The sequence below is a fragment of the Microcaecilia unicolor genome, chromosome 5 (assembly GCF_901765095.1).
Source record: "Microcaecilia unicolor chromosome 5, aMicUni1.1, whole genome shotgun sequence".
Classification (NCBI taxonomy): domain Eukaryota; kingdom Metazoa; phylum Chordata; class Amphibia; order Gymnophiona; family Siphonopidae; genus Microcaecilia; species Microcaecilia unicolor.
The window spans coordinates 227,086,471-227,113,103 of record NC_044035.1 but is presented as its reverse complement, the minus strand read 5'-3'; the positions used below and the strand labels follow the sequence as shown (position 1 = coordinate 227,113,103).

The 26,633-nt window shown below is 44.0% G+C and overlaps 1 protein-coding gene across 1 annotated transcript in view; it reads left to right on the top strand.

Moving 5' to 3' along the window:
- The window catches only part of IGSF5 (immunoglobulin superfamily member 5), a 132,394-nt gene extending 107,222 nt beyond the window's left edge, over positions 1-25,172 (top strand). Inside the window, exons 9-10 of the mRNA XM_030204943.1 lie at positions 6,107-6,177; positions 24,876-25,172. Coding sequence (XP_030060803.1) covers positions 6,107-6,177; positions 24,876-24,965 — 161 coding nt within the window. The 3' untranslated portion in view covers positions 24,966-25,172. The remainder of the gene's footprint in view (positions 1-6,106; positions 6,178-24,875) is intronic.
- The last annotated feature ends 1,461 nt before the right edge of the window (positions 25,173-26,633 follow it).

Genomic DNA, 26,633 nt, shown 5'->3' with positions numbered 1-26,633 from the left:
AATTACTTTAAAAAAGAATAAAATCATCAAAGGAAAAGCATTTACCTGCCCTAGCATTAGTACCATCAGCTTTTCTTCCTGCTATTTGTTGTTCTCTGCCCACTGTGTGCCTTGACCTGTTCATAACACCCTAGTTGTTGCTTCCTGTCATGAACACGTATGCTAGGGTGTTTGGTTCATTATGAGGTTGTTACTTTTGGGATATTTATATTCAAATTATCAATCTGGATTAGGCTAGAGACCTGGAAATTAATTGAAGGGCTCACAAAACCGAAGAGCAATTAATATTATTGCACTGGTCATAATTAAATAGCTAATGAAAAAATAATTCTGGATCACGGTAAGAATGTGGTGTACTTATATACACCCAACAAACTGTCTTCATTTACCTAAGTACTCTCAAGATAGGCAGTGGTATAGAGCTTTAGAAAACCTGCTTTCCAATACCAAACGTTTTTGTTTACCTATGCAAGGTATTTGATTGATATTTCTGTTAGTGGTGCTGCAGATCAAGTTAAAAAGTGGTTTTAGAGGGATGCCATGGACAGACCTTTAAAGACAATCCCCTTGATATTCAGTGCTATTTAACTGGCCAGAAGAGCTACTGAATGGTTAAATAGCACTTAACTGGCTATCCACCAATATTCAGTGGGGGATAGCCGGCTATTCCCCGCTGAATATCTCCGGTTAGCAGCTAGCAGAAAGCCGGTTATATTGCCCAATATAACTGGCTATCTGCCTATTTTTAAAACCAGTTTAGCAGCCATATTTGGCTGCGTGAAAACATAGGATATCTTTGGCCAGTTTAAAGATAACCGGCTAAGTCTGAATGTCGACTTAGCCGGTTATCTTTAAACCGCCCAAAAATAAACCGTATAGTCAAAGCCGGTCACCGGAAACGGCCCAGCATTGAATATCTGGGCTCAGTGCCGACCGCAGAAGTTAGCCAGTCTAACTCCTGGAGTCTGAATATTGGCCCCAATAGTTATAGTTATGTTTCAGCTTATATTTTGAGACAAACTTTATATTTTACATTGCCTCATGTTGAAGTTGCTGGTGAGATTCTTGGCATAAAGCTTCTGCTACACGCTCCTTCATTCTTTCACAATGCTTTACACATGACCCAAGTGATCTGCATTCTGGTCCTGACAACTATGCAATCAGTTTACATCTTTTGTGATCAGTATCTTTCTATTTAGATGCACTCTTCCTCCTCTGTCTACTTTGTACCTTTCTTGTTGCCTTGGGTCTTCATTCTGCTGCTACTGGGATTACTTTACCTTTTCTTACCTGCCTTAGAGTTTTCTTCTCTGTATGGTACATAGAAGAAATGATTATTGTGCCTCATGGCTAACATTTCCTTCTAGGCTAACACATTTTGTGTATGCAATTACCTCAGAAGACCTTGTGTGCTTATACTACATCAAACGCTGACCTGCCCACTGAAGCCCGTTGACCAAATCTTCAAAGGACACCCCTCCCCCCCAAAACACCAAAGCCTAAACATTTTCCCCACATTGCCTTTGGTGTCTTTTTAACAATTCTGGTACTGGTCTGCCTCGTTCAGTCCTGTACTCATTTGTTTTGTATTCAGACCCAGACTACTGTGAAAAAGATAAAGTAGCACCAACATTAGCAGAGATTAGGAGCTGTGAGGGAGATTGATGCCAGGCAGTAAAAGCTCCTGCAATTAAGGAAAAGGTCTTTCTTGAAAAGTTGCTGGGGATGGCTGAGATCATTCTGGAATAAAAGATAATCACATCCTACTAATATCAGCATAAGGGTCCAGAGATTGGAGCCTTAAGGGAAGAGAATCCTAGAGTTTCGTACTGAATGGTATAAAACAGATGAAATTCCTGCTTCAGTCTCCCTAACTGCAACCATCCTGCTGTGGATTGTTTTTACCTCCATATGGCTAACAGAAAGAAAGGACAGTGCACAAAAGCTTGTAACAAGCAATGTATGCCGAGTGAGTGCTTGCAAGACTTGAGGGTACAATACCCCCAACTGGAGAAGACAATTAAATATGTAACTATTACAGTCCAAAACACTCAGAGGGAGGAACTTGACATCCTATGAAAATTGCAACAGGAGGGCACAGGTGGCTCTTTGCAGTGTGGGACTCTACTGGTCCCTCAGACCTCTTCCTCTTAACCCCAACCCCAGTACCTATCCAGTTATCAGACTTTACTTTTGGCCTAGAAGGAGAAGGATGCAGCTAAGTGAATGCAGCACATCATGAAAGTTTAATCTGCTAATTCCATGTTGAACTCTCACCAGCCAGCCATTCTTCAGGATCAGAAAAGAAAGTCTGGAGATTGTCTCTGTACTAGAAGAGACTGTACTAGAGGAAAACCAGAGTTTAGATTAAGAAACTCGCTGTTTTTACATTTCCTGGGTTCTTTCCTATATGAATACATCACACAGCACAGATTTTCCCCATAATAATATATTTATTGATGGACAATAATTTAGAATTAGTACAATGCACACAGTGTTTGATAGAGTATATTACCACAATTATAGGTACCAATCCTGTGTTTCTCTAACAGCTACTCTAGCCCTAAATTGCCTAAAAAGAAATACACTGGAAATCTCTCACTCAGATTTTTCAACTGTCACATTGTTGTTCTACCAGGACTTCCCCTCTCAGGCTTGTTTGGTTCCTTCTTCTGGAGTCTGGAGTTTCTCAGTCTTCTGGCAGGATTTCTCAGGCTCCTTCATCTGCTTCTTGTTGGATCTATTTTGGTGATGTTCCTCAGGCTGCTTCTTCTTCCTTTTGATATCTGAGCTCTTCTGGCTTGTGCAGTGGATTTTACAGCAGTTGGACAGGACTTCTTTTGGGCTGATCCTGTCATAGTCTGGCCTAGAAAATAAGGCTTACCAATGGCAGAAAAACACTCCTCTTGACAAACTTTCTGTAGATAGTCTAGGTTTACTCCTTCTGCAGGGTTTATTGGACCCCTGCTGCATACAGGTGACCTTTTTCCCAGTTCCAGCTTTAACTTCAGTTGAACTGTCACTACAATTTTCTCTATTCCACCAGCCTCCTCCTTGACTAGAGAGTCATTATGAATGTACACCATCTAGGTCCTAAATCCTCTAATAAATTCAGGGAAATACCTTTCTCAAACTGTATAGGAAAGTTCTTACTGCAGGTTGCCATTGTTCTTAAAGATGAAGTTCATTACGAAATGTTCAGCTCTGTGTAATTCAAAGTTCATTACAGTAGATATTTTTCTTTTAAAAAAATTCACAGAGAATAAATTATGTTTATTAGCATGCCTTAAGTTTTCATCCTTTGTATGTTGTTCATATTCTGGTATTCTTCTCTCTGGTGAACTTCAACATAGATGTTTAAATGCACCAGTTCAGAACAAGTCGTAAGGGCTTCCTTTTCCCCTCTTTTCCTTATTTTACCTTCAGCTGTCAATATATATATTACTTACAAAACACAATAATGGTTTTGAATGATACCAAATATTTCCTGCAACAAGCATTTTTGAGAGACTTCTAGAGGGACTATTTTTATATGCTGGTTAATAGCAGACATTGTAAATTGTCCATTCATGAGGTGAATTCACATTTTCCTTAAAATAAAATAAATTAATGAATGTACTTATATTCAGATTGCTTAATGCATAGGATCTCAGTTGTTCTATAGAAAAACAGCTCATCTGGCAGGAAACTTACTCCCTAGCTTTCCTTAAAAACATGTCACATAGTTCAGCTAAGATTTACACACATGCATTTCAGCTCTAAATACAGTGGTTTTCATGACAGACAAATTCAATGCAAAGACATTTTTCCCATAAGTACATAAGTATTGCTATACTGGGACAGACCAAAGGTCCAATAGTAGCCAATCCAGGTCACAAATACCTGGCAAGATCCCAAAAAAGTTCAATACATTTTATGCTGCTTATCCTAGAAATAGTAGTGGATTTTCCCCAAGTCAATTTAATAATGTTATCTGTGCCCATCAGATATCCTGGTTTAGCATCAATGAGTGTCTAGTAACTGATATCAGCAAAACAAGTTATCCAGTGAACATCAGAAGGCATTTATGTCAGAATCCTGAAAATCATATTTAAAATATAATTTTTTGCATCCTTCATCACCTGGCTCCTCTAACTTAAACAATGTATATACATATGCATACACCAGGAATAATTTTCCAGATACTGTCCCTTACAGCTATACTACTTTTCCCATAAAAGCAAGAAAGCGAGGTACAGAGTATGAATAAATACAAAATATTCTTATATTCTGCAATTATATCTTCAGTGCAGATTACAATTTCAAGCAACCAGAACATACTCTGGGAATTACAGATAATTTTACAATATGCATCAACATCCTAAAAATTTCATAAAGAGAAAACCTCTCAAAATTTAAGATATAATGCATCATTTCTCAAGATCCGAACCTGCCTTGGAATCAAATTCCAGAATTGGGCAGCCAGATAAGCAAAGCTAGCTGAAAAAATATTCTTTGAAAATTCTTTGGATTTGGAAGTTGTACCATATTAAGATTTTGCAATAGAGCTGGTCTCAATCTACTTAGAAGGCCTATCAATGATGTCAGATATAAAAGCGCATAGCCATGAATTATGTTAAAAACCAGAGTGTGCAATGGGGTAAAGCCAGGACTGGATCAACCCTGTCGGGTGAATCTGGAGCCAGTTGGTAACCCTACTACTAATGCTGGTGCCATTTGTTCCCTCTCCCAGTGCTCTGGGGTTTTTTCCTGCTAATGTTGGTGCTGCTTTGCTACCTCTCCTTTTTTCGGAGTCCTTCCAGTCTATGTTGGTGCTATTTTATCCATCTCTCATTACCCTAGTGTCTTCCTGCCAATTTGTATGCTGTGTTGCTCTCCCATTACCTTGGAGCCTTTATTCTACTGTTAGTGCCATTTTGTCCCTTTGACAGTGGCTTGAGCCTTCATTACACTGTTAGTGCACTTTGCCTTCTCTTGACTCAGTGGGGGTTGGCACGCCACTTTTGAAGTCTTGGAGTGCTGTTGCCTATGTGGCAGATGTCTGCCAGCAAATTTTAAGCAGGTTTGACTAAAAACATATGTAAAATCTCACTGTTAGAGTCAAAATTGTTTTTCTATTGATTTTTATGTTTCAACGATTTTTATTGATGACTTGTCAAAATACAAAATGTATATCACCAATAGATACAATGAAAAACACATTCTAACAATCTACCATGATCAGTCCAGAACTGAACAAAACATCATCAATTTTCCCCCCCAAAACATTCAAAAACCTCCTCTCAACCCCCCCCCCCCCCCCAATCCTCCTACCCATTCCACTTAACAAAAAAAAAAAGTCCTGATGTTCCAGCGTGTGTAGTGGGAAAGTATCCTACCCAAGATAAAGCAGAAAGGAAGACTGCAGTTCACATTTCATCTATTTTTAACAGTATTTTAGAGGTTATTCAAAATCAAACTTCTCGCCCTATGTGGTTTTCTATTGATTTTAATGGGCTTGAATGATCCAAAAGATGCAGAGTTTGAAAGTTAACTGAACAGGAGATGCAGTTCAAAAACATATAAACAGGATTGAGTTGGTCCAGAGAGTGGCAACTAAAATGGTCAGTGGTCTTTCTCTTAAACTAAAGGGTATGGGGATAGACTTAAAGATCTCAATATGTACACTTTGGAAGAAAGGCGGGAGAGGGGAGATAGGATAGAGATGTTTAAATACCTACGCGACATAAATGTACAGGAGACGAGCCTTTCAACTGAAAGAAAGCCTGGAACGAGGGAGCATAAAATGAAGATGAAAGGGGATAGACTCAGAAGTAATATGAGGAAATACTTCTTCACGGAAAGGGTGGTGAATTAATGGAACGGCATCCTGGTGAAAGTGGTGGAGATGAGAGTTTGGAACAGGTATATAGAATCTCTAAGGGAGTGATAGGGATAGTAGATGACATGGATGGGTAGACTGGATAGGCCATATGGTCTTTATCTGCCTACATTTTTCAATGTTTCTATGTAACCAAAGATGAAACAAGCTGAAAATTATTGCTATACATATCCATAAGACCTATTGGTATTATTCTTACATATTTTTTTCATCCTTCTGTTACAGAATATCATTATCCTCTTCCGGCAAGTTTTCCTGAGCAGGAATCCAATTCAGAAGTTATTTTCAAGCCCAAGGTAATTGAAACTGAAGAATTGTTGAGCCTTTCTTGACTTTCAGATAAAATCTTTCTATATATTGATTTATTATAATAGGTTCTCTGGGGACATATGAGTTCATTAACGTTTAAACCTTCAAAGTTATCATATTAAAAATTCTGAGCAACCTACTAGTTATTATTTCTGTACCACTACTAGACCTATACAGTGCTATACACATATACGTATGAGGCAATCCCTGCTTCACAGAGCTTACAATCTATTCAAGACAGATAAACAGGACAAACAAGAGAATTGCAAAGTTTCATTTATCATGGGATGTTGTTAAAAAAAAATAAGATCAATATTCAGCCAGAGGCAGTTTGCTGTAATTGCTGCAGCTGCCAGTGACTGATACAAGTTTAGAGAACCCTGAGGAGACTAAGGAAGAGATGCTGGACTCAAAGCGGGGTGGGGGAGAGTAAGAGATACACTGGACAGGGGTTTGGAAGTGGTGAGAGAGAGAGAGAGAGAGTGAGTGAGAGAGAGAGAGAACAGAGTGAGGGACTGCACTGTCAGAGATATTTTATTGCCAGTTTTAGGGGTTTTCTGGCATCAGGTCTGGCCATTGGAAAACCAGATAGGCTGGCTCAGCACTGGCGAAGAGAGATGGAGATATACTGGACTGGTGTGGGGGGGGGGGGCACTGGAGAAATTTGGAGATATGCTGGACCTAGGATTGCCAACTTTGTGACTGAGAAAAACCTGACATCTACCCATATCTATACCCTCCCTTGCTCCACCCATGCCATTCCCTTGTCCCATCATGTCCCCTTGTTCCACCCCCATGCCCCACTCCAAGTCCCTTGCCATACTTACTGTTACAGCTCTCTCCTGCCCCACCCCTCTAAAACCAACTGTCTGCATTAGGATTGACATCACAGAAGAAAAAAATGACACATGTACAGTGGTGGAAATAAGTATTTGATCCCTTGCTGATTTTGTAAGTTTGCCCACTGACAAAGACATGAGCAGCCCATAATTGAAGGGTAGGTTATTGGTAACAGTGAGAGATAGCACATCACAAATTAAATCCGGAAAATCACATTGTGGAAAATATATATAAATTTATTTGCATTCTGCAGAGGGAAATAAGTATTTGATCCCCCACCAACCAGTAAGAGATCTGGCCCCTACACACCAGGTAGATGCTCCAAATCAACTCGTTACCTGCATGACAGACAGCTGTCGGCAATGGTCACCTGTATGAAAGACACCTGTCCACAGACTCAGTGAATCAGTCAGACTCTAACCTCTACAAAATGGCCAAGAGCAAGGAGCTGTCTAAGGATGTCAGGGACAAGATCATACACCTGCACAAGGTTGGAATGGGCTACAAAACCATCAGTAAGACGCTGGGCGAGAAGGAGACAACTGTTGGTGCCATAGTAAGAAAATGGAAGAAGTACAAAATGACTGTCAATCGACAAAGATCTGGGGCTCCACGCAAAATCTCACCTCGTGGGGTATCCTTGATCATGAGGAAGGTTAGAAATCAGCCTACAACTACAAGGGGGGAACTTGTCAATGATCTCAAGGCAGCTGGGACCACTGTCACCACGAAAACCATTGGTAACACATTACGACATAACGGATTGCAATCCTGCAGTGCCCGCAAGGTCCCCCTGCTCCGGAAGGCACATGTGACGGCCCGTCTGAAGTTTGCCAGTGAACACCTGGATGATGCCGAGAGTGATTGGGAGAAGGTGCTGTGGTCAGATGAGACAAAAATTGAGCTCTTTGGCATGAACTCAACTCGCCGTGTTTGGAGGAAGAGAAATGCTGCCTATGACCCAAAGAACACCGTCCCCACTGTCAAGCATGGAGGTGGAAATGTTATGTTTTGGGGGTGTTTCTCTGCTAAGGGCACAGGACTACTTCACCGCATCAATGGGAGAATGGATGGGGCCATGTACCGTACAATTCTGAGTGACAACCTCCTTCCCTCCGCCAGGGCCTTAAAAATGGGTCGTGGCTGGGTCTTCCAGCACGACAATGACCCAAAACATACAGCCAAGGCAACAAAGGAGTGGCTCAGGAAGAAGCACATTAGGGTCATGGAGTGGCCTAGCCAGTCACCAGACCTTAATCCCATTGAAAACTTATGGAGGGAGCTGAAGCTGCGAGTTGCCAAGCGACAGCCCAGAACTCTTAATGATTTAGAGATGATCTGCAAAGAGGAGTGGACCAAAATTCCTCCTGACATGTGTGCAAACCTCATCATCAACTACAGAAGACGTCTGACCGCTGTGCTTGCCAACAAGGGTTTTGCCACCAAGTATTAGGTCTTGTTTGCCAGAGGGATTAAATACTTATTTCCCTCTGCAGAATGCAAATAAATTCATATACTTTCCACAATGTGATTTTCCGGATTTAATTTGTGATGTGCTATCTCTCACTGTTACCAATAACCTACCCTTCAATTATGGGCTGCTCATGTCTTTGTCAGTGGGCAAACTTACAAAATCAGCAAGGGATCAAATACTTATTTCCACCACTGTATGTATGTTCTATGATTATTTCACAAACTCTGTCTGATGTTATAACAAACTAAAATCTTATAAAAGTTTTGATGCCCCCTTAGTACAGCCATTGGAAATGCACAAACTTTTGCAAAAATATATTCAGAAGCTTACCATAGCAAAAGAGCACTAACCACTAACTCTAAGTTGAGTAGGAGTCCTCCAGCTTCAGGCCTGCCAGTTGGGGGTGCTATTTCACCATCATATTTTCAATGCAAGCTCAGCAGGACTCCATAGAACCTGTCTGTCCCTAGAGATTGTCAACACAATATTGAAAGACCCCCCCCCCCCCCCCACACACACACACACACTGGCAGCAATGTAGTTGGAGGACCCCCCTCCCCCAACTTAGAGGGAACAGTGGCACTAACTCTCAGGGCTCAAAGAACAACTATCTTATCTGTAAAAGACAGCACTGTAAATATTACACCAGGCCCTAAAACACCAATACACCATCTCGTGTGAAAACAGAGCAAATGCGACTGCTACAAATCTTTACACAGAAATGGTCACATGCGTTGAAATCAGACAGTCCCTCAGTAAATATGAAATAACGGACCAAACTTCAGTAATAGAGATATGAAGGGAAAAAACTCTAAATCTCAAGAAGCTATATTTGCATACAGAGCAATACTAGAGAAATTGAAATTGAAATGGTTTGTCCTCATAGCAGCTTCAGTAGAAGACTACAGAAATAGGGACTAGGGTGACACATTTCTGCAACAATAGGGAGAAAGTGGAGAAAATACTGGGTTGTAGACTGGAAGAAGGAAAGATAGCAAACACATGACAAAATGTTGGTGAAGTTGAAATTATAAGGAGAGCTGCAGTGCTGCCCAGGATGGTAGAATAGTACAAGGGAGCAGACATTTAAGCCCTGCCTTTAAGTCTCCACCATTTAGGCATCACTGTTTAGGTGCTAGGACATTTAGACACTGTCCCTTCAATATTCAGCGCTATTTAACCAGTCAGAAATGTCCTCTGACCGCTTAAATAGCATTTTTGCACCTAATTGCAAATATTAAGCAGGAGATAACTGGTTATCTCCTGCTGAATATACGTAGTTAGCACCTACTTCTAAACTGGATATATTGCATTACTTATCTGGTTAGGCATGGATATTCAGTGCCAGCATGGCACTGATTCGATCTTATACTTTTATACAGTGCTACTGACTCAAATACCACAGTGTTTAAAAAAAAATTGAAAGACTCTCTCCTTCCCTACCAGGGGATTTGGGGAGCTAAAAAAATGGATTATATTGCTGGAATAAACTTCAAGTACTGGAGGGCAGAATTGAACACCCCTGCAGCGTAATATGATCTATCAGTTGCTCTAGCATACCAAGGGAGGGGTGGTAGAAGCGGATCGCCCCAGGTGCAGGCAGCAGTCAAGTGGCTGTCTGCTCTGCCAGTCCCCTGCCCTCTCTAAGGTCAACTTCCTGTTCTGGGGCAGGGGAGTGGCAGAGCAGACAGCCGGGCAACTGCTCAGAGGAGGGGGGTGCTCTGCCCTGGGTGGCATACAAGGTAGGTAGGCTGCTGATCAGTGGGTTACCAGGCAACTGTTATACTCTGATTAGAGAGTACTTCAGGATTGGGACATACAAACTTGATGACTTTCACTGATGGGAGAACATCACATCAATAAAAATATCATACAAATCAGAAAGGGAAGATTATATATATTGTGACAGGAAAGAGCTGTCATGGAATGAGAAGAGAGGGGAGAAGGCAGGAAAAGTCCAGAAGTTTCCCTATCCCCCAGGAAAACAGAAATAAACAGAGAACAGACAGGAAACAAAACCCAGGAAGCTGATCAGGTACACAGCTTGGGGAAGACAGATGAGAATCCTGAGAATTGTGGTAACAGAGACTTTGTCTCACAGGTGGACCAGTCATTAGCTAGTCAGCAGTATATTAGAGAACTGTGTAAGCAGTGGTGCAGCCACGTAGGGGGAGGCTTCGGAGGCCTAGACCCCCCTCCCACACACACACACTTTTGACTTAGGCCCCCTTCAAACTTGCAGCACCCGATTTATGGCTGGAGGGATGCTCAATCCCTGCCAGCCAAAGAGTTTCACCACTGGAGCCCCCACCTGTTCTGCCTGAGAAGTTGGTGGGGTGCTCCAGCCACCGATGCTGGCACTTCTGTGCATTCTCAGTTCATGCATTAAACTAAGCATGCACAGAAGTGTTGGCAATGCATTGGAGGCTAGAGCACCCGCTGGTTTCCTTGCTGCTCAGGCAGCATGAGCAGGGGCTCCAGCGGTGAATCTCTTCAGCTGGCAGGGCTTGAGCATCCCCGCCAGCAAAGGTATGATGTGGTAGAGGCAGCGGTAGTGGATGGGGAGGGGAAAGAGAGAAAATGGTTAACCCTCCAAGTTCACCCTTGGGTCCCCTCCAAAATTAAGTTGTGGATACGCCCTGGAAGCACAAAGCAGCAGGAGCTCTGGGAGATGTAAAGCAGTCTGCATATCGGAGGGGGAGATTTAGGGAGAAGCTGGCTCCAGAGAGTAGGTGGTGTCTGCAGAAAGCTGGGAAAAGCTGGCAGGTACACTGTTCTTTGGGAAAGAGGCTTAAAAGAGAAGCCAATCCCTAGGAAGGTGCACGGGGCAAAGGCAGTAAGTAGGAAGTAAGAGAGAGCCTGAGGAAGCTTTAAAGAAACCACATTCTGGTTGCACAGAAAGAGGGAGGAGGGCTCAATGGAAGTTAATCCTTAGAGTGCTGCAGAGAAGACAAGGGGCAGAGGATGCTGGCAAGGGAAAATGAGTAGCCTTTAGAATGTCTGTTTTTATGCAGGGAGAAGCCAGCAGGAGCTTGCACAGAGTCATTGAAGGGTGGGATTCAGCCTTTGTTAGAAGGATAAGAGAATCACTAAGAAACCCTAGGCAAGGGAAGTGCCTGTCAGTGGGTAAAAGTATGTGATTCTGAAATGAGGTTCTGGAAGAGAAGTTAACCCCTGTTACTGTTACAAGTTTTAACCCAGAGGGAAGGTTAATGGGAGGAAGGGTCTTCCACTCTTCTTAACACATTCATGTTGTAGCAATTAGCTAAGAAATGTTTAGTGCTGTTTATTATGTTTGCGCTTTGTTGTTCAGACTAAAGAATATAGAGAATTTCCAGATTAACCGTCCAGTGTGGAAAGCTCACCTGAGGAATGCTTGGCTATGTTTGTTTAAAAGCTCTTAATTGTACAGAAGGAACCAATACAGTTTGTAAGAAGAATTTGTGTTTACCCTTCTGAGAGAAAAGAGCAGAAGCGGAGCCAGGTTGAAGGCCCGGGGGGAGCGAGGGGAGCGAAAGCGGCGTGAGAGCAGACTTCCACCAGCGCCGGCTCGCATTTTAAATGCAACACGTTGGGTAAAAAATAGGCGCCAGTGGAACTCCGTTTGGGGGAGCGGCCGCTCCCCTGGCGCCCCCCATAGCTACATCACTGTTTGGGAATTACATGATGCTGTGAGCCTCACCAGATGCAAAGTTGGTGAGCTGCTTAGGAACCCCCCCCCCCTTTTAATCCGCTTGCATCACTCTCCCCCCCCCCCCCCCCCATATGCTAACTTTGGTTGCTTTTAGCAATATCCTGCTCTTTTATATATATATTTTTATTATTAATTTATAAATGTTTTCAATTAAATACAAAGATATTATAATCTTTGAAAGAATACACCAATTTCCAAAAGAAATACAATCTGAAAAAGGTAACAACTGTAAATAGAATTATTGGTTATTTAGTCCACAAATGAGAGAGGGATCCATGATTACCTCCAAAGGATATATATTTATTTATTGCATTTGTATCCCACATTTTCCACCTATTTGCGGGCTCAGTGTGGCTTACAATACATTGTATTGATGGAAGTACAATTTGTTACTATAATTTGTTAATATAGTATAATTTGTTAATATAGGAAATATTACAAAGAAAGATACAGGTAGTTATCCCTTTAAACTAATTGGCTTAACATTTGGTTCTCCTCCCTACTACCCTGTGAATTCAAAAAACTAAGCAATTGAAGAGGTTCAAAAGCACATATTTTTTGTCTTTAAAGAAAAGAATGTATTTACATGGAAATCTCAGCTGGAAACGAGCATTTAATGAAAGAGTCTCTTGTTTCATTTCCAAGAATTTTTTTTCTCCTTTGTTGAGTCCATTTAGAAATATCAGGAAAAATTGACACTTTGCCCCCTCTTTGGAAGAAATACAAAGGAGACCAAAAGTGTAGCTCTAGTTTTAATTTCTTCTTTGGATTGTTCCAAGAGCATAGAAATATCTAATATATATATATATATATATATATATATATATATATATATATATATATATATATATACACACACAGATGGTTCCTGTTGTTCTTGAGCTATCTGTTGCTCTCAAGTGTCCTGTTGTTTATCGTTTGTATCTAGGTAATAACTTCTGAACTGGTGGTAAAGATTGCTCTGAATATTTAAAATTCTGTCTTAGAAATTTATGAAACATTTCCATTGGAGCAATAAACTTTGAATGTGGAAAATTAAGTATTCGTAAATTTAAGTTCCTTGTTATGTTCTCTAAATTTTCAATTTTACGATGAAGAAGTAATCGATCTCCTGCAAATTGAGCTTGATGCTCTTGAACTTTTGCTATATCCGTTTCCAATTTAATCTGTTTAGCAGAAACATTTTCAATAGTTTTCTTAACTTCTCTTACTTGGATAGAATTATTTAGAGACACAGTAACAAAAGAAGAACAGACCTTATGCAGGGTTTCAAGAGCAGTCCAAATGGATTCTAGCGATATTTCCTGTGGTCTTTTCAATGGCTGAATCGCCGAGGCACACAAGGAAATCTCCTCCTGTGAATAGTCAACACCAGCAAACTCCACCGTTGCCTCACCCAACACCATAATCGGAAACTGCTGGACCCCCTCCACCAAAAGCCGGGGAATATCCTCAGCAGAATTTCCATTCACCGCTTCCTGAGACGAAGCTTGCCTCCCCTTCGAGTCACCACAAATCTGTGCACTCGGTACCGTTCTGCCATCCGGTTGTGGGAGTGGGGGAGAAGCTGGTCCTACAGGGCTGAGCAAAAGTTCGCCCTCCTGACTGGGGCTCTTCCTCGCCCCGGTAATGGAAACGCCCGAATGCGGGGTTGACACCAAGTAGGCTGAGATAGAAGTTTGACCCGGTGAGGGGGCATCTAGCTTCAGGAGAGGAGGTCCCTTAAGCTTGCCCTTCCTCTTCGGCATGTTCGTTTCGAGGAAAAGGAAAATTTTCAAAATTTTAATGGGAGAGCGTTCTCCTCAGCCTTCCTGTATTGCCACCATCTTGGATCGCCTTATCCTGCTCTTTTAATACCATGGATAGTAATCTTACCACTCCAAGCAGCCGACAACCTCCAAGCTCCCGCATAGGGATGGGAACCACAGCTGATCACAGAAGGACAAGATGGTGGCCCCACCTCCAATTTCACTGCAATGAGAATCAGCTGATTTAGTCCCTGAACTTCCTGGTGCAGTGATAAAAGCTTTGGATCTGCGACTTACTCAACTTTCTGACCAGCTTGCAGGCATTGCACAGCTGACATCTGAGCTGGCTCACCGCACCGGAGAGCTGGAATGCCATGTGTTATATGTGGAGGACAGCGTTCAGGCACACAGCACAGATTTGGCACACTTGGAGGCTCTGGTTGATTCCCATCAACTGAAGATCAATGACTTGGAGAACCGCGCCAATAGGAATAACCTCCATTTTGTGGGGTTCCCAGAATCACTTCCTGAGTCCTCTCTTTTACCCACCCTGGAAACGTGGCTGTCAGCGCATTTTCCCCAGGCTGGTGACAGGGCACCTGTTCATCTGGTGGGCTCATCGCACGGGGCTGACACAAGGCCCCACGTGGTTCTTGCTAAGTTTCATCGCTATGCTTAGTAAGCTACTGTTCTTCGCCTGTATAAAATCCACAAGGAATAGACCACATTTGAAGGTAAACCTATTTGAATTTTCCAAGATTATTCAGCTATGTTGTAGGCGAAGCAGCGTGCCTTCTCGGCCGTGTGTGTCTTCTTTATGGAGAAGAAACTGAAATTTATTTTGCAAAATCCTGCAATGCTCAAGATCCACCATGACAGGAAATGACAGTTATACACCACACCAGAGATAGCACAAGCCTGGCTCAACACCTTTGCTGTACAGTGATTCCCTATCCCTGTGATGGGGCATCTTGGGGCCTGTGGCCTTTCTCTGACTTTTTTCCCTGCGGGATCCAGGCCAGAACTATTGGACCTTATGCTTAGGGGTTAACTGTTAATAAGTTTTATAGTATGCACATGGTGCGATTGTTGTCTGTATGCTATGAAGAGGGAGCAATGGAGGCCGCGTTTCTTATATTTTAAATGTTTTTTGGGATTTCTGTGCAGGGAGGAGCTCCTAATAGCATATCTGTGACTATGCTTTCCCTTGGGTAGTGGGAGGCTGAGTTGGAGGGAGGGGAGGGGGGATTTGGGGGGGATTAGGTCAAGCTTCCTATTCTAATGTTGTATGTTTTCCCACTCCTATTCTTTTTTAGCATTGTGGGCTGGTGGGTCTAGCCACTTGTTTCTGTGTTCTGGTGGGTGATTGAGACGGTTTTCCCTGGGGTGGGGGTGGGTGTTCTGGGGGGCCTGCATAGGTGGGCACATGGCTTTACATGTCTCCCCTGCTGTGACACTGGCTAGTGGAACTGCGCCCCACCTCAACACATGGAACGTGTCTGGGATAGGCTCCCTGGTCAAACATTCTAAAATACCGGTGGTGCTAAAGCATCACAAGGCATCTATCGCCTGCCTTCAAAAAAACAAACTTAGTGGTGCAGAGCACACCAAGTTGAAACAGCAATGGGTGGGTGAATGCTATTATTCCTTATTGGGAGGTAAACGTGGAGATGTAGTTATTTTGATAACAAAGGGGCTGCCCTGACAATCTAAGCTGATTGCCAAGAATGATGCTGGTTGGTATGTAATTGGTTTGGGGCAGGATTTTTTAATCTCTGTGTTGTGTATGGTCCCAATGTTTATGAGCTACAATTTTTTTCACAATTGGTGCAGTTAGGATTACGCCATACAGATGCTCAGTGGCTCTGGATGGGAGATTTCAATCAAATGCTCGACCCCACATTGGACAGAACTTCTATGGGAGGCCCACTCACGTTGCAGGGGGCTATGGGGTTGCCTCATAGACTCCTGGCAGGTCATCCATCTGACTGTACAGGATTATACACATTATTCTCAGGTGTAAGGGAAGGGAAAGGGAAATGGGACTTGATATACCGCCTTTCTGAGGTTTTTGCAGCTACATTCAAAGCGGTTTACATATATTCAGGTACTTTTTTTGTACCAGGGGCAATGGAGGGTTAAGTGACTTGCCCAGAGTCACAAGGAGCTGCAGTGGGAATCGAACTCAGTTCCCCAGGATCAAAGTCCACTGCACTAACCACTAGGCTACTCCTCCACTCGTGGTCCAGGATTGATTATATTCTGATCTCCCACTCCTTGTTTCCCCGGGTACTCCTCGGTATAGATATAGGACCAATGGAGGTCTGTGATCACACATTACTGTGGGTGGACATGGACTTGGGGCAGAGGAGAGTGCCAGTGGGTACCTGGTGCTTCCCCTCATACTTGGCACAAGACAAAGAATTCTGAGACTACTTGGTGCAAAAATGGTCTCACTACTCTGAATTCAACTCCACCCACACTGTCTGTCCTATTCTATTCTGGGAGGCCTCTAAGGCTGGGAAATGTAATTGCTCGTACCAAGAGACTTGCCCAGGGCATTTTTCAGTTGAAGCATGACTATAAGGTGGCTAAGCAAGCATATCTATTAGATCCCCCTATCGGTAAAAGGGATGCCATGATGGCAATTTTGGCCACGATAAACTCCCTTATCCACGAGAAGACTAAATAGCATGGGGAGCAAGATGGCGCCTTAGAGGAAAGACGGGTTAGCCGCTACTCCTGCATTACCTACAAGATGCCTAGAAAATGCCATGGGAGTGTCTTTCCCGTGGCTTCAATGCAGGGGCGTAGCTATGGGTGGGCCTGGGTGGGCCCAGGCCCACCCAATTTCAGCCCAGGCCCGCCCAGCACCAGCGCCAGCCCCAGCTCCCATTGCCGGCCACTGCTGCTTTTCCTGATGAGCAGCAGGGCCGGCGCTACAAAAAGAAGAAGCGCTCAGCTGACTGAGCTGAGCGCCAACGCTAAGACTCGACGAGAAAAAATGTTTAAAAAAAAACGCGGCACCGCAGGCAGCCTCAAAGCATTGGCTGCTGGATCTGCAGGCTCTGCCCGTCTCTTACGTCACTGCCCCTGGAGCGAAGCAGGGGCAGTGACATAAGAGACGGGCGGAGCCTGCAGAGCCAGCAGCCAATGCTTCGAAGCTGCCTGCGGTGCCGCGTTTTTTTAAAAACATTTTTTCTCGTCGAGTCTTAGCATTGGCGCTCAGCTCAGTCAGCTGAGCACTTCTTCTTTTTGTAGCGCCAGCCCTGCTGCTCATCAGGAAAAGCAGCAGTGGCCGGCAATGGGAGCTGGGGCTGGTGGGCCTGAATCGGGAGAGGGAAAATGGATGGCAGGATGGGGAGAAAGAGGGAAAATGGAAGGATGGGGAGAGAAAGAGGGAAACAGATGGGAGGATGGCAGAGAAAGAGGGAAAATGGAAGGATGGGGAGAGAAAGAGGGAAAACAGATGGGAGGATGGCAGAGAAAGAGGGAAAATGGAAGGATGGGGAGAGAAAGAGGGAAAACAGATGGGAGGATGGCAGAGAAAGAGGGAAAACGGAAGGATGGGGAGAGAAAGAGAGAAAACAGATGGGAAGATGGCAGAGAAAGAGGGAAAACGGAAGGATGGGGAGAGAAAGAGGGAAAACAGATGGGAGGATGGCAGAGAAAGAGGGAAAACGGAAGGATGGGGAGAGAAAGAGGGAAAACAGATGGGAGGATGGCAGAGAAAGAGGGGAGATGGATGAAAGGATGCAGAGAAAAAGGGGAGAGACTGGAAAGATGTGGAGAGAGAAGGGACACTGAACAGAAAAGGGTAGAGAGATAGACACTGGTTAGAAGGAGAGAGAGAGACATTAGATGGAAGGATCAGGAGAGAGGGTAGATGGGTGGAAGGATGGGGAGAGAAAGAGGGAAGGCGCTGGATGGAAGGGTAGGGAGAAAGAGGTGACACGATGGAAGGATGCAGAAAGAAAGAGGGGAGACTATTGGAAGGATGGGGAGACAGAGGGGAGAGACTGGAAGGATGGGGAGAGAAAGAGGAGAGCTGCTGCATGGAAAGGGGGAGTAGTGAAAGATTGGAGAATAAGAGGAAGGGGCATGGGGAGAACAAGGGTGAGAAAAAGATGAAAAGCCATAAGTAGATGAAGGAAATTAAAGAATGGATAGTAAGAATGAATTAAATCTGGACACTGAGAGAGGCAGAAAAATATTGAAGAAAGCAAAGAAAAAGGAGAGAAAACTGACAAATGGCCAGGAAACCCTGACAGAAAACGAAAACGAAGGAAAGCAGAATCTAGAGACTGGGAGCAACACAATGAGAAAAAGTAAATGGCCATACAACAAAGGTAAAGAAAATAATTTTATTTTAATTTAGGATAAAGTAATATGGTGTTAATAAAGTTTCAGAGACCAATACTTCCTTCCTTAGGTCAGGAGAGGATACCGTAACAGCATTATACTGACCTGAGGCAGGAGGTTTTGGCCTCTAAAAGCTCATTGAAAAGTGTGTTAGTTTATTAAATAAATTGTCTGAAATTGGACGCACTGAAAAGCAGAACTTTACCCTGTGTGACAAATGCATCTGAGTGTGAATAAATTTTGCTGGGGGGGGGGGGGGGGGGAATTTGTGCCCACCCACTTTGGGTTCAGGCCCACCCAAAATTGGCAGTCTGGCTACGCCAATGCTTCAATGGCATCTACTCTTTTTTCTTGTTTGATCCAAACTACTTTGGAGGGCTTTGCGGCTTCAACACTTTCTGGGGATCCGCTGCAAGCTTTATTTAGAGACTGGAGCAACTGCCTCTTTGCTCCTGGATAGCAGCGTTTCACTGTCCCCTGAGGTACGAGTTCTGCCAAAGGATCCAGCTGGTCTGTGAGAATGGGCCGTCGAGGGAACCCCGTTGAGCACGGAGGCAGTGATGACATCGATGTGCCTTCTAGCAGCTGAGGCTCCTGTGAGAACCGCTAGAATGGGGTGGATCCAGGAAGCAGCTTCAACACAAGAGGGGGTCTGAGTTTCTTCCTTGTGTGGCTAGAGCCGGGTCCAGTTCATTTCTGTAATTTTCGCCGGTATTCAGCACTTAACCACTTAAGTGACAGCGCATAAAGATAGGTCTGACTTTTATGCGGTCCAATATGGCTGCTTAACTTAGGCAGTTAAGTGCTTGTGAGAGAGCTTATAGGATGTTGCCATTTCCCCTTAAGGCAGTGCTTCTCAACCCAGTCCTTGAATATGCATGAGATAAATTTACATACCAAGGAGGCAGTGCATGCAAATCTATCTCTTACTTATTCATTGTGGATATCTTGAAAACCTGATGGGACTAGGTGTACCTCAAGGACTGGGTTGAGAAGCACTGCCTTAAGGACACTCCCTCACAGTGTCAAAAACCACCATAAAACTCATAGTCCCACCCAAGGGGAAAGTGACATGGGAGGGGTGGAGCCAAGAGGGCATAGTCCAGGAGGTATAAAAGCTCAGGGTACAGCTAGGTTAAGGAGGCCCAGAGGAAAGCAGCGATGCTCAACTGCATTTGCCTCCACCACATATTTTTGGATGGGAACCGTGAAAGTCAGGTAGACCAAGCTTGAAATTCAACTTGGAACCTTGCAAACCAATATCTTTGACCTGGCTGGACACAGGTCGGCATATGTGAACTGCTAATGATTATATTGGTAACTCTGGGGAACCAGACCAGAGCCCAGCAGTCAGTGTATGCTGCTTTGCTGAGAGACAGTAGTGCATGCTATGGCCCCACAGGAGCAGGTCACAAAAGAACGTTCTTATATCTAAGGATTAGTTTTGTGTTTACTTTTCTCTCCCCCCCCCCCCCCCCCCCCACATACACATTTGAGTTGAACAGGACCCCTACCTGACACCTTAAATAAATATTAGTTTGTATACCTTAACCAGCTGTGTGGCTTCGGTTTATCCTAGCTCCAGGGCCCGTCCTCATTCACATTACCACAGTGTTGAATATTGGTACTTAACTGCATAAGTGCCGACTCCACCCCTGAACCACCCACAAAATAGCTGGCTATCACTTTAGTAGTCTGTAGTGATATTCAGCAGTACGAACTGGTTAAATGCCGCCGAATATCAGTGGATGTCCCTGTACAAGTGATTTAACCAGTCAGGAGCTGGCTGGTTAAATCACTTTAAATAAATATCGACCCCCTCCACTTTCAAAAATGAAAAATAAAACCTTATTTACATTAAAATTGAAAAATATCATATCAGAAACAAAGCATAAATATATGATCAAAAGAAAGCCCCAACAATACAAAAAATAGAGAGGAAACCAGTGAAATCCACCTTATAAATATGAAATTCTCAATGCAAAGATTCAATAGCAAAAATGCAGAGCTATTTAACAGGCCAGGAATGGCTCCTGGATGGTTAAATAGCATTTTAGCACCTAAACACAAATTTTCAGCGGGAGATAACCAGTTATCATTCTCCAGCTGAATATCTGTGGTTAGCACCAAAACCAGCTATGTTTAGTGGTTAAAACAGGCCGCATAAATAGCAGGCCTTTCTTTAATCGCTAAGCACTTAACTGGTTATTGCTGAATATCTGCTTAATCAGTTAAGTTGCCATGGTTAAAAATGAAACCGAATATTTAGTGCCAGTTGCCGGATATGACTCGGTATTGACTATCCGGTCTGGTCACCGGTGTTGGGCAGTCACCGCACAGCCCAGCGCTGGCTGAATATCGCCCAGATTCATCCTACTCTAGGGACAGTATACATGTTGTATCAAGAGTACAAATATGCAGGGTTTTGGAGAAAACCATGGTCTGCGGCAGTAGGCCAAGGACATTACTCCAATGATTGGGCTAGGAAACAATGTAAATAGAGACTTATAGTACTGTTGCCCAATGAGACTATATACCACTATACATTCAAAATTTCCATTTCTGCTAATCTTATTGAGAATGGGCTGAAGATGCTGTACCAATGGTATATATGTCCTACAAGACCTCATCACCTTTCCCCATGGTACTCCCAGCAGTGTTGGAGGGGGTGTGGGGGATTACAAACATTCTAGGAAGAGTGGAGATGGACCTTATCAAATTTTCTTGCCACACACATATCTTTTGATCAAAAAAAGATTTTTACTCCACTGTTTGCCTTCAGAAATGTCTTGTTTTAAGACTCGAATACTGCTACCTTGCCTTGCTGTTCTCTGCAGGGAGATAACAAGGTGTTAAAAGACTTGTATGATACCGCAGCTACCTGTATGGAAGACCATAGGCCAAAACTGTAATAAAAAAAGTAGTGTTAGCATACCTAGCAGACAGCATTGCAATAGAAATAGAAATTTCATCATTTAGCAAAAACCTCTCCTGTGACTTGCTGCTGGAACAGCTATATTTGTTCTATTTTTTATTTAGATTTAATAAGGGTTATTAAATTATAAAGCTATGTTCTGTAATGATACTGTCCACATTTATTAACTCATGCTGAATTCTGCCTTTTCCAAAGAAAAAGAAAAGCATGGTGAATAATTTATAGGCACTGGATGCATTATTTAGAAGGCTGATAAATGACGGCAGATAAAAGCCAATTGACCAATCCTGTTTGCTTAGTTGTTTTCCTTACTGGTTTGTACCACTTAAGGAAAAGAAACACGTATTGCCATACCAACATTAGCTCTCACCCACCAATGTCTTTTACCCATTCTCTTGAATCTGGGGTCAGTATGTAAAAACATTTATTCAGCTAATTTCGGGAGTTAACCATTTAAATATCTTTTTAGATTTCCTGGGCCACGGGGGTAATTCTATAAAGTGGACGCTAACATTTATACCTTGATTACACGTGTAAATGTTTAGACTAATGGCATCGGGGCAGCCCAAGGCAATCTTCCACCTGAGGCGAGGGCTGAGATGGCGCCTCCCCCAGTCATGATCTGGCATCTCCCCCTTCCTTCCTCAACCTATTTCCCCGAGCTTACCTGTGTTTTCCAAAAGGCGGCGGCGGCAGCGATTCCCATAGGCTGCCCTGCCACCGGCACCGGCCTCTTCTCTCTACTGCGGCACGCCTTTGAGGAAACAGGAAGTTATGTCAGAGATGGGCCACAGTAGAGAGAAAAGGCCGGTGCTGGTGGCAGGGCAGCCAATGGGAATCACTGCCTCCACCGCTGCCTTTTATTAAAGAAAGGTAGGGTCAAGGAAGGGGATTGAAGAAGGAAGGGAGGAGATGCCAGACCGCAGTTGGTGTGGGGGGATTTGCTGCTCCCTAAAGAGTGCCTCCTGAAACCCCTGCCTCAGGTGGCCTAATGGTAGGACTGCCACTGAATAGCATATATGCATGGAAGTGTGCACATGTGTGTGTATATGACATGATTCTACCTAAGCACTATTCTGTAAATGCACACAACTTACATAGCCTGTATTTTAAAGGTAGGCATACTACTACTACTACTATAAATCACTTCTATAGCACTATCAGTCGTACGCAGCGCTTTACAATTGAACATGAAGAAGACAGTCCCTGCTCAAAAGAGCTTACAATCTAAATCAGGACAAACAGACAGGACCAAAAAGGATAAGGGAAGGACAGACAAAAGGACACATAAGGATAAGATAAAAGTTTCAAGTCAGGAGTCGAAAGCAGCATCAAACAGGTAGGCCTTTAGCCCAGATTTGAAGGCAGCCAGGGATGGAGCTAGATGTAATGGCTCAGGAAGCTTATTCCAGGCATAAGGTGCGGTGGAGTCTGGGCAGGAGTCACACATATATAACTTGCAGAAGTTACGTGCATATCTTCTGCATTCAGGCACAAACACTACATCTGCTGTATGGCTGACGCAAATGCTCACACCTAAATTATAGGCGCATAATTCACTTGTTACACTATCATTCTATGAAGGAAAATAGATTCAAGGTTCATCTATATTTAATATACTGCAAATCAAACAGTAATTAAGCAGTTTACAAAATTAAAATAGTGTGGGGGAGGAAGAGGAAGATCAGAGGAAAGAAATCCAAGTAAGGGAAACTAGGTTACAATATTCAAATGCCAAAAAAGGGGAGGGGAAATAGTGGCAAGCCATTTAAACCCTATGAAACAAACAGAGGGGAGGAAGTGCCAAAAGAACAATAAATGTCAGTTACTGAAATGGATAACAAGACATTAAAACCCGGGAATGTCCAAAGAGTAATTAGTTAGGTGATCCAAATACCTTCTTAAAATACCTTGACATTCTTAAATGAAGGTTCAACCCAAAGGTCCAAGGGTAATGAGTTCCAACAGGGCTGCCGACAGGGGGGGCAAGATTCTCCAGGCCCAGCCTCCAAGGGGGGGGGGGCAGCGCTGCCGCCAGGGCTTTCTTTTTGTACCGATACACTGTACCAGCACCTTTTTTACCTGCTCCTCTTTACAGGCATTGCTACCGGTCCGATCCCATTTCCCTCTCCTGCTGCCTGCCTCTGAGACTCCACCCCCCAGCAGTAATCAGACAGTACTAGGCCTGGCACCAGTGCAAACTTCAACAGTGAGGAGCCTTCAAGCCTATCTGCTCCTGGAGGCCCTGTTGGTACCACCCCTCTGCAAACCAACAGGACCTTCCCAAGCATGTGGGCGAGAAGGCTCTTCACTGCTGAAGTTAGTGCTGGCGCCAGGCCTAGTACTGTCTAATTACTACTGGGGGCCTGGATTGTCAGAGGCAGGCAGCGGGAGAGGGAGGAAGATTCAAGGAGAAATACTGGATTGTGTGTGATGAAGAGCAAATATAAATGCAATGCATAGTTTTTCTGGGGTAGTTTTCAAAGTGGAAGCATGTGCATGATTTTACTTTGCAAGTAAAGAAACTTTTTTACTCATATTAACAATTATAAACCTACCCACATAATGTACACATACCAGTGGCATAACCACGGTGGGGTCTTGGGGCCTGGGCCCCCCCCCCTTTTGACTCAAGCCCCCTCCACAACTGGAGTAGATGTTGAATGGCTGGTGCGGATGCCCGATCCCTACCAGCAGATGAGATCTGCTGCCCAAAATGCCCAAGCAGGAAGAAGTCAGCAGCCTCCTTTCCAGCCGCTGATGACTGTATTCTTTGTGCATGAGTGCAAAGAGTACATTCATCGGCGGCTGGAAGGGAGGCCACTGACTTCTTCCTCCTGAGGCAGTTTGGGCAGTGGATCTCATCCGCTGGTGGAAATTGGGCATCCCCGCCAGCAAAGGTAAAATTAACATTGTGACGGTGGCTGGGGGAGGGGGAGGAGGTAATGCACTACCCCCCCCCCCCCCCAGTCCACCCCTGGGCAGCCCCCAAAATCCAGTGCTGGTTATGCCCCTGACACACACCCCTTTCATACACCACACACATTACTGTTCTAGTTATTCAGATCTTCCCGTACATACGTATCACAATACAAATGGGTTCATAATATGATCTCCAGCCTACTCTGGCACAGGGGTGAAGTTCATCCCATGATCCCTGACATCCCCTCCCCCCTCCCCCATTGCACTTGTTTGCTTATGCTGTGGCCAGTAGAAGAAGGGAACCTCCCCCCCCTTGACACACACACACACACACACACACACACACACACACACACACACTTTCCTTCTAATGGTGGTGCTTACAGTTGTTTGGTTTGAACAGTGGCCTGAGAAATGGAAAAAGGCAGGAATATTGCTCCACTTTGCTTGCCAGTCACAGAGGGTCTGAAAAGAATAGATTAAGAGAGCACCAGGTAAGATTAGGTAAACATCAGAGCAAGATGTGCTGGCAAATCTCAAGCACCATGTTGTAATTTCCTGGCCCATGTGATTTGTTCAATTTTGCTAGAAGGCATGGGAATGAAGACTGAGTAGGAGAAAAAAAAAACTAAGAGAAGTTATAAAAAGGAAAATAAAAAAGGTGCATTCTACCACTAATTTTAACGTTTCTTTTCTTTGATAATAATTAGGTACCTGACGGACCTGATAGAACTTTTGATCCTGAGCTTGTTCGTTCTCGAACCTCTCCAGCAAAAACAAGACATATAACTCATGTTTAGGGAATAATTCCTACTGATCACCTGTAGCTGCCAGATGCTTTTGGAGGTCATTGTCTGAAATAAAAAGATGAACACTGCTTCACTTCCATTTCAAGACTGGACATACCTCTGGAGTTAGAGTTGGAACTTAGCTGAGAGAATGGAATTAGCATTTTATTCTTGCAGAAAATACCATGAGATCTTTAATGTTTAAGGCATAGACATCACTTTTGTTGAGAACCTTATCCAAAAGATGACCCCATTAGTGATGCAGTGTTCCTGAATGTCATCCTAGGACACTGGTTCAGTAATGATTCAGAGGGAAGGGCTTCCCCTCCTGAGCTACCCATAAAGAAAATGTGGGTAGAAAATGAATATATGCCTCAGGCTTCAGATACAGCTACTAAACTAGTCCACATCTAACCTGTCACCTCCAGGTTTCAGTGAAAGTGAATTTGTTCTATTTGGATACCTGATGTGATAACTATGTTTCAAGGAAAAAAGGACACCTATGAGGATCCAAGCTGCTGTGATGACTAAGAGAAGTAAAAGTGAGCAGGATATTCAAAGGAGAGAAGAAGGATCAGTAACTGGGTTGCAAGAGGGTTCCAGGTAATAAAAGACAAACTAATGTAGTCATTGTTTTGCTCAGTTGAAGATGGGGACTTGAAGCCTTGCTTTCATAGGGAAGATATAGTGAACTCTGGTTTATAAATCTGACCTTCAGGCTGACCACAGTCTATACAAAAATGTAAATGCATGAAATGGTTATGTTTTGCCATAGTTGTGATAAATGCAATCTCTGGTGCTCTCGCCTCTTCACTTCTTTTTCTTTCTTCTTTCCTTTCACTCCTTTTTATTCCTCAACTTTGTTCTCCGTCCCCCCACTTTTGCTCCCTCCTCTTGCTCACCCCTCTCTTCACATTCTTACTTTCCCCACTCTTGCTCTCCCCTCACTCCCTACCCTCTCCTACCCTATATACACATTTTTGCCTGTCTCTCACTCCCTCATCTCGTGTTCTCGCCTCTCAGTGTTCCCTCTCTCTGTCCCTACTCCTGCTTCCTTCCATTGCTTGCTCTTCTGTTTCCATCCTTACATCTCTCATTTCACTGCCTCCTCCCCCAAAAAACACATTTTTTGCTCTCTTCTATGAGCCCCACACACACATTCCACACTCTCCTGCTTGCTGTCTTCTTTCTGCCCTCCCCCACACCAGGGGCGTAGCCAGACCGAGGTGGGGGGGCCAGAGCCCGAGGTGGGGGGAGCACTGTTTAGCCACCCCCACCGTCGCCCCCCCAGCTGCCGCAGCCGCCACATTGGACCCCCTCCTGCCACCAACCCCCCCCCCCCCCGCTGTTGCCCCCCCAGCCACCGCAGCCGCCGCCACATTTGGACCCCCCTCCCGCCACCAACCCTCCCCCGTCACCGCCCGCCCCGCCACCGCATCAGATACCTCGTTTGCTGCAGCCGAAGAGAGTCTTCTTTAGTTCAGCGCCGGAGTAACGCCTTCGTTCAAGGAAGTTCCTGCTGTGATCAGCTGTTTCTGACCCCTTACGTCTGGGCTAGATAAACCATTGGTCTGACCCAGTATAGCTATTGTTCTTATGTTCATCCTTTTAGCTTTTACCATCACATTTTCTACCTGTTTGGTCACACTAAGATCATCAATACGATTATTTCCAGGTGTT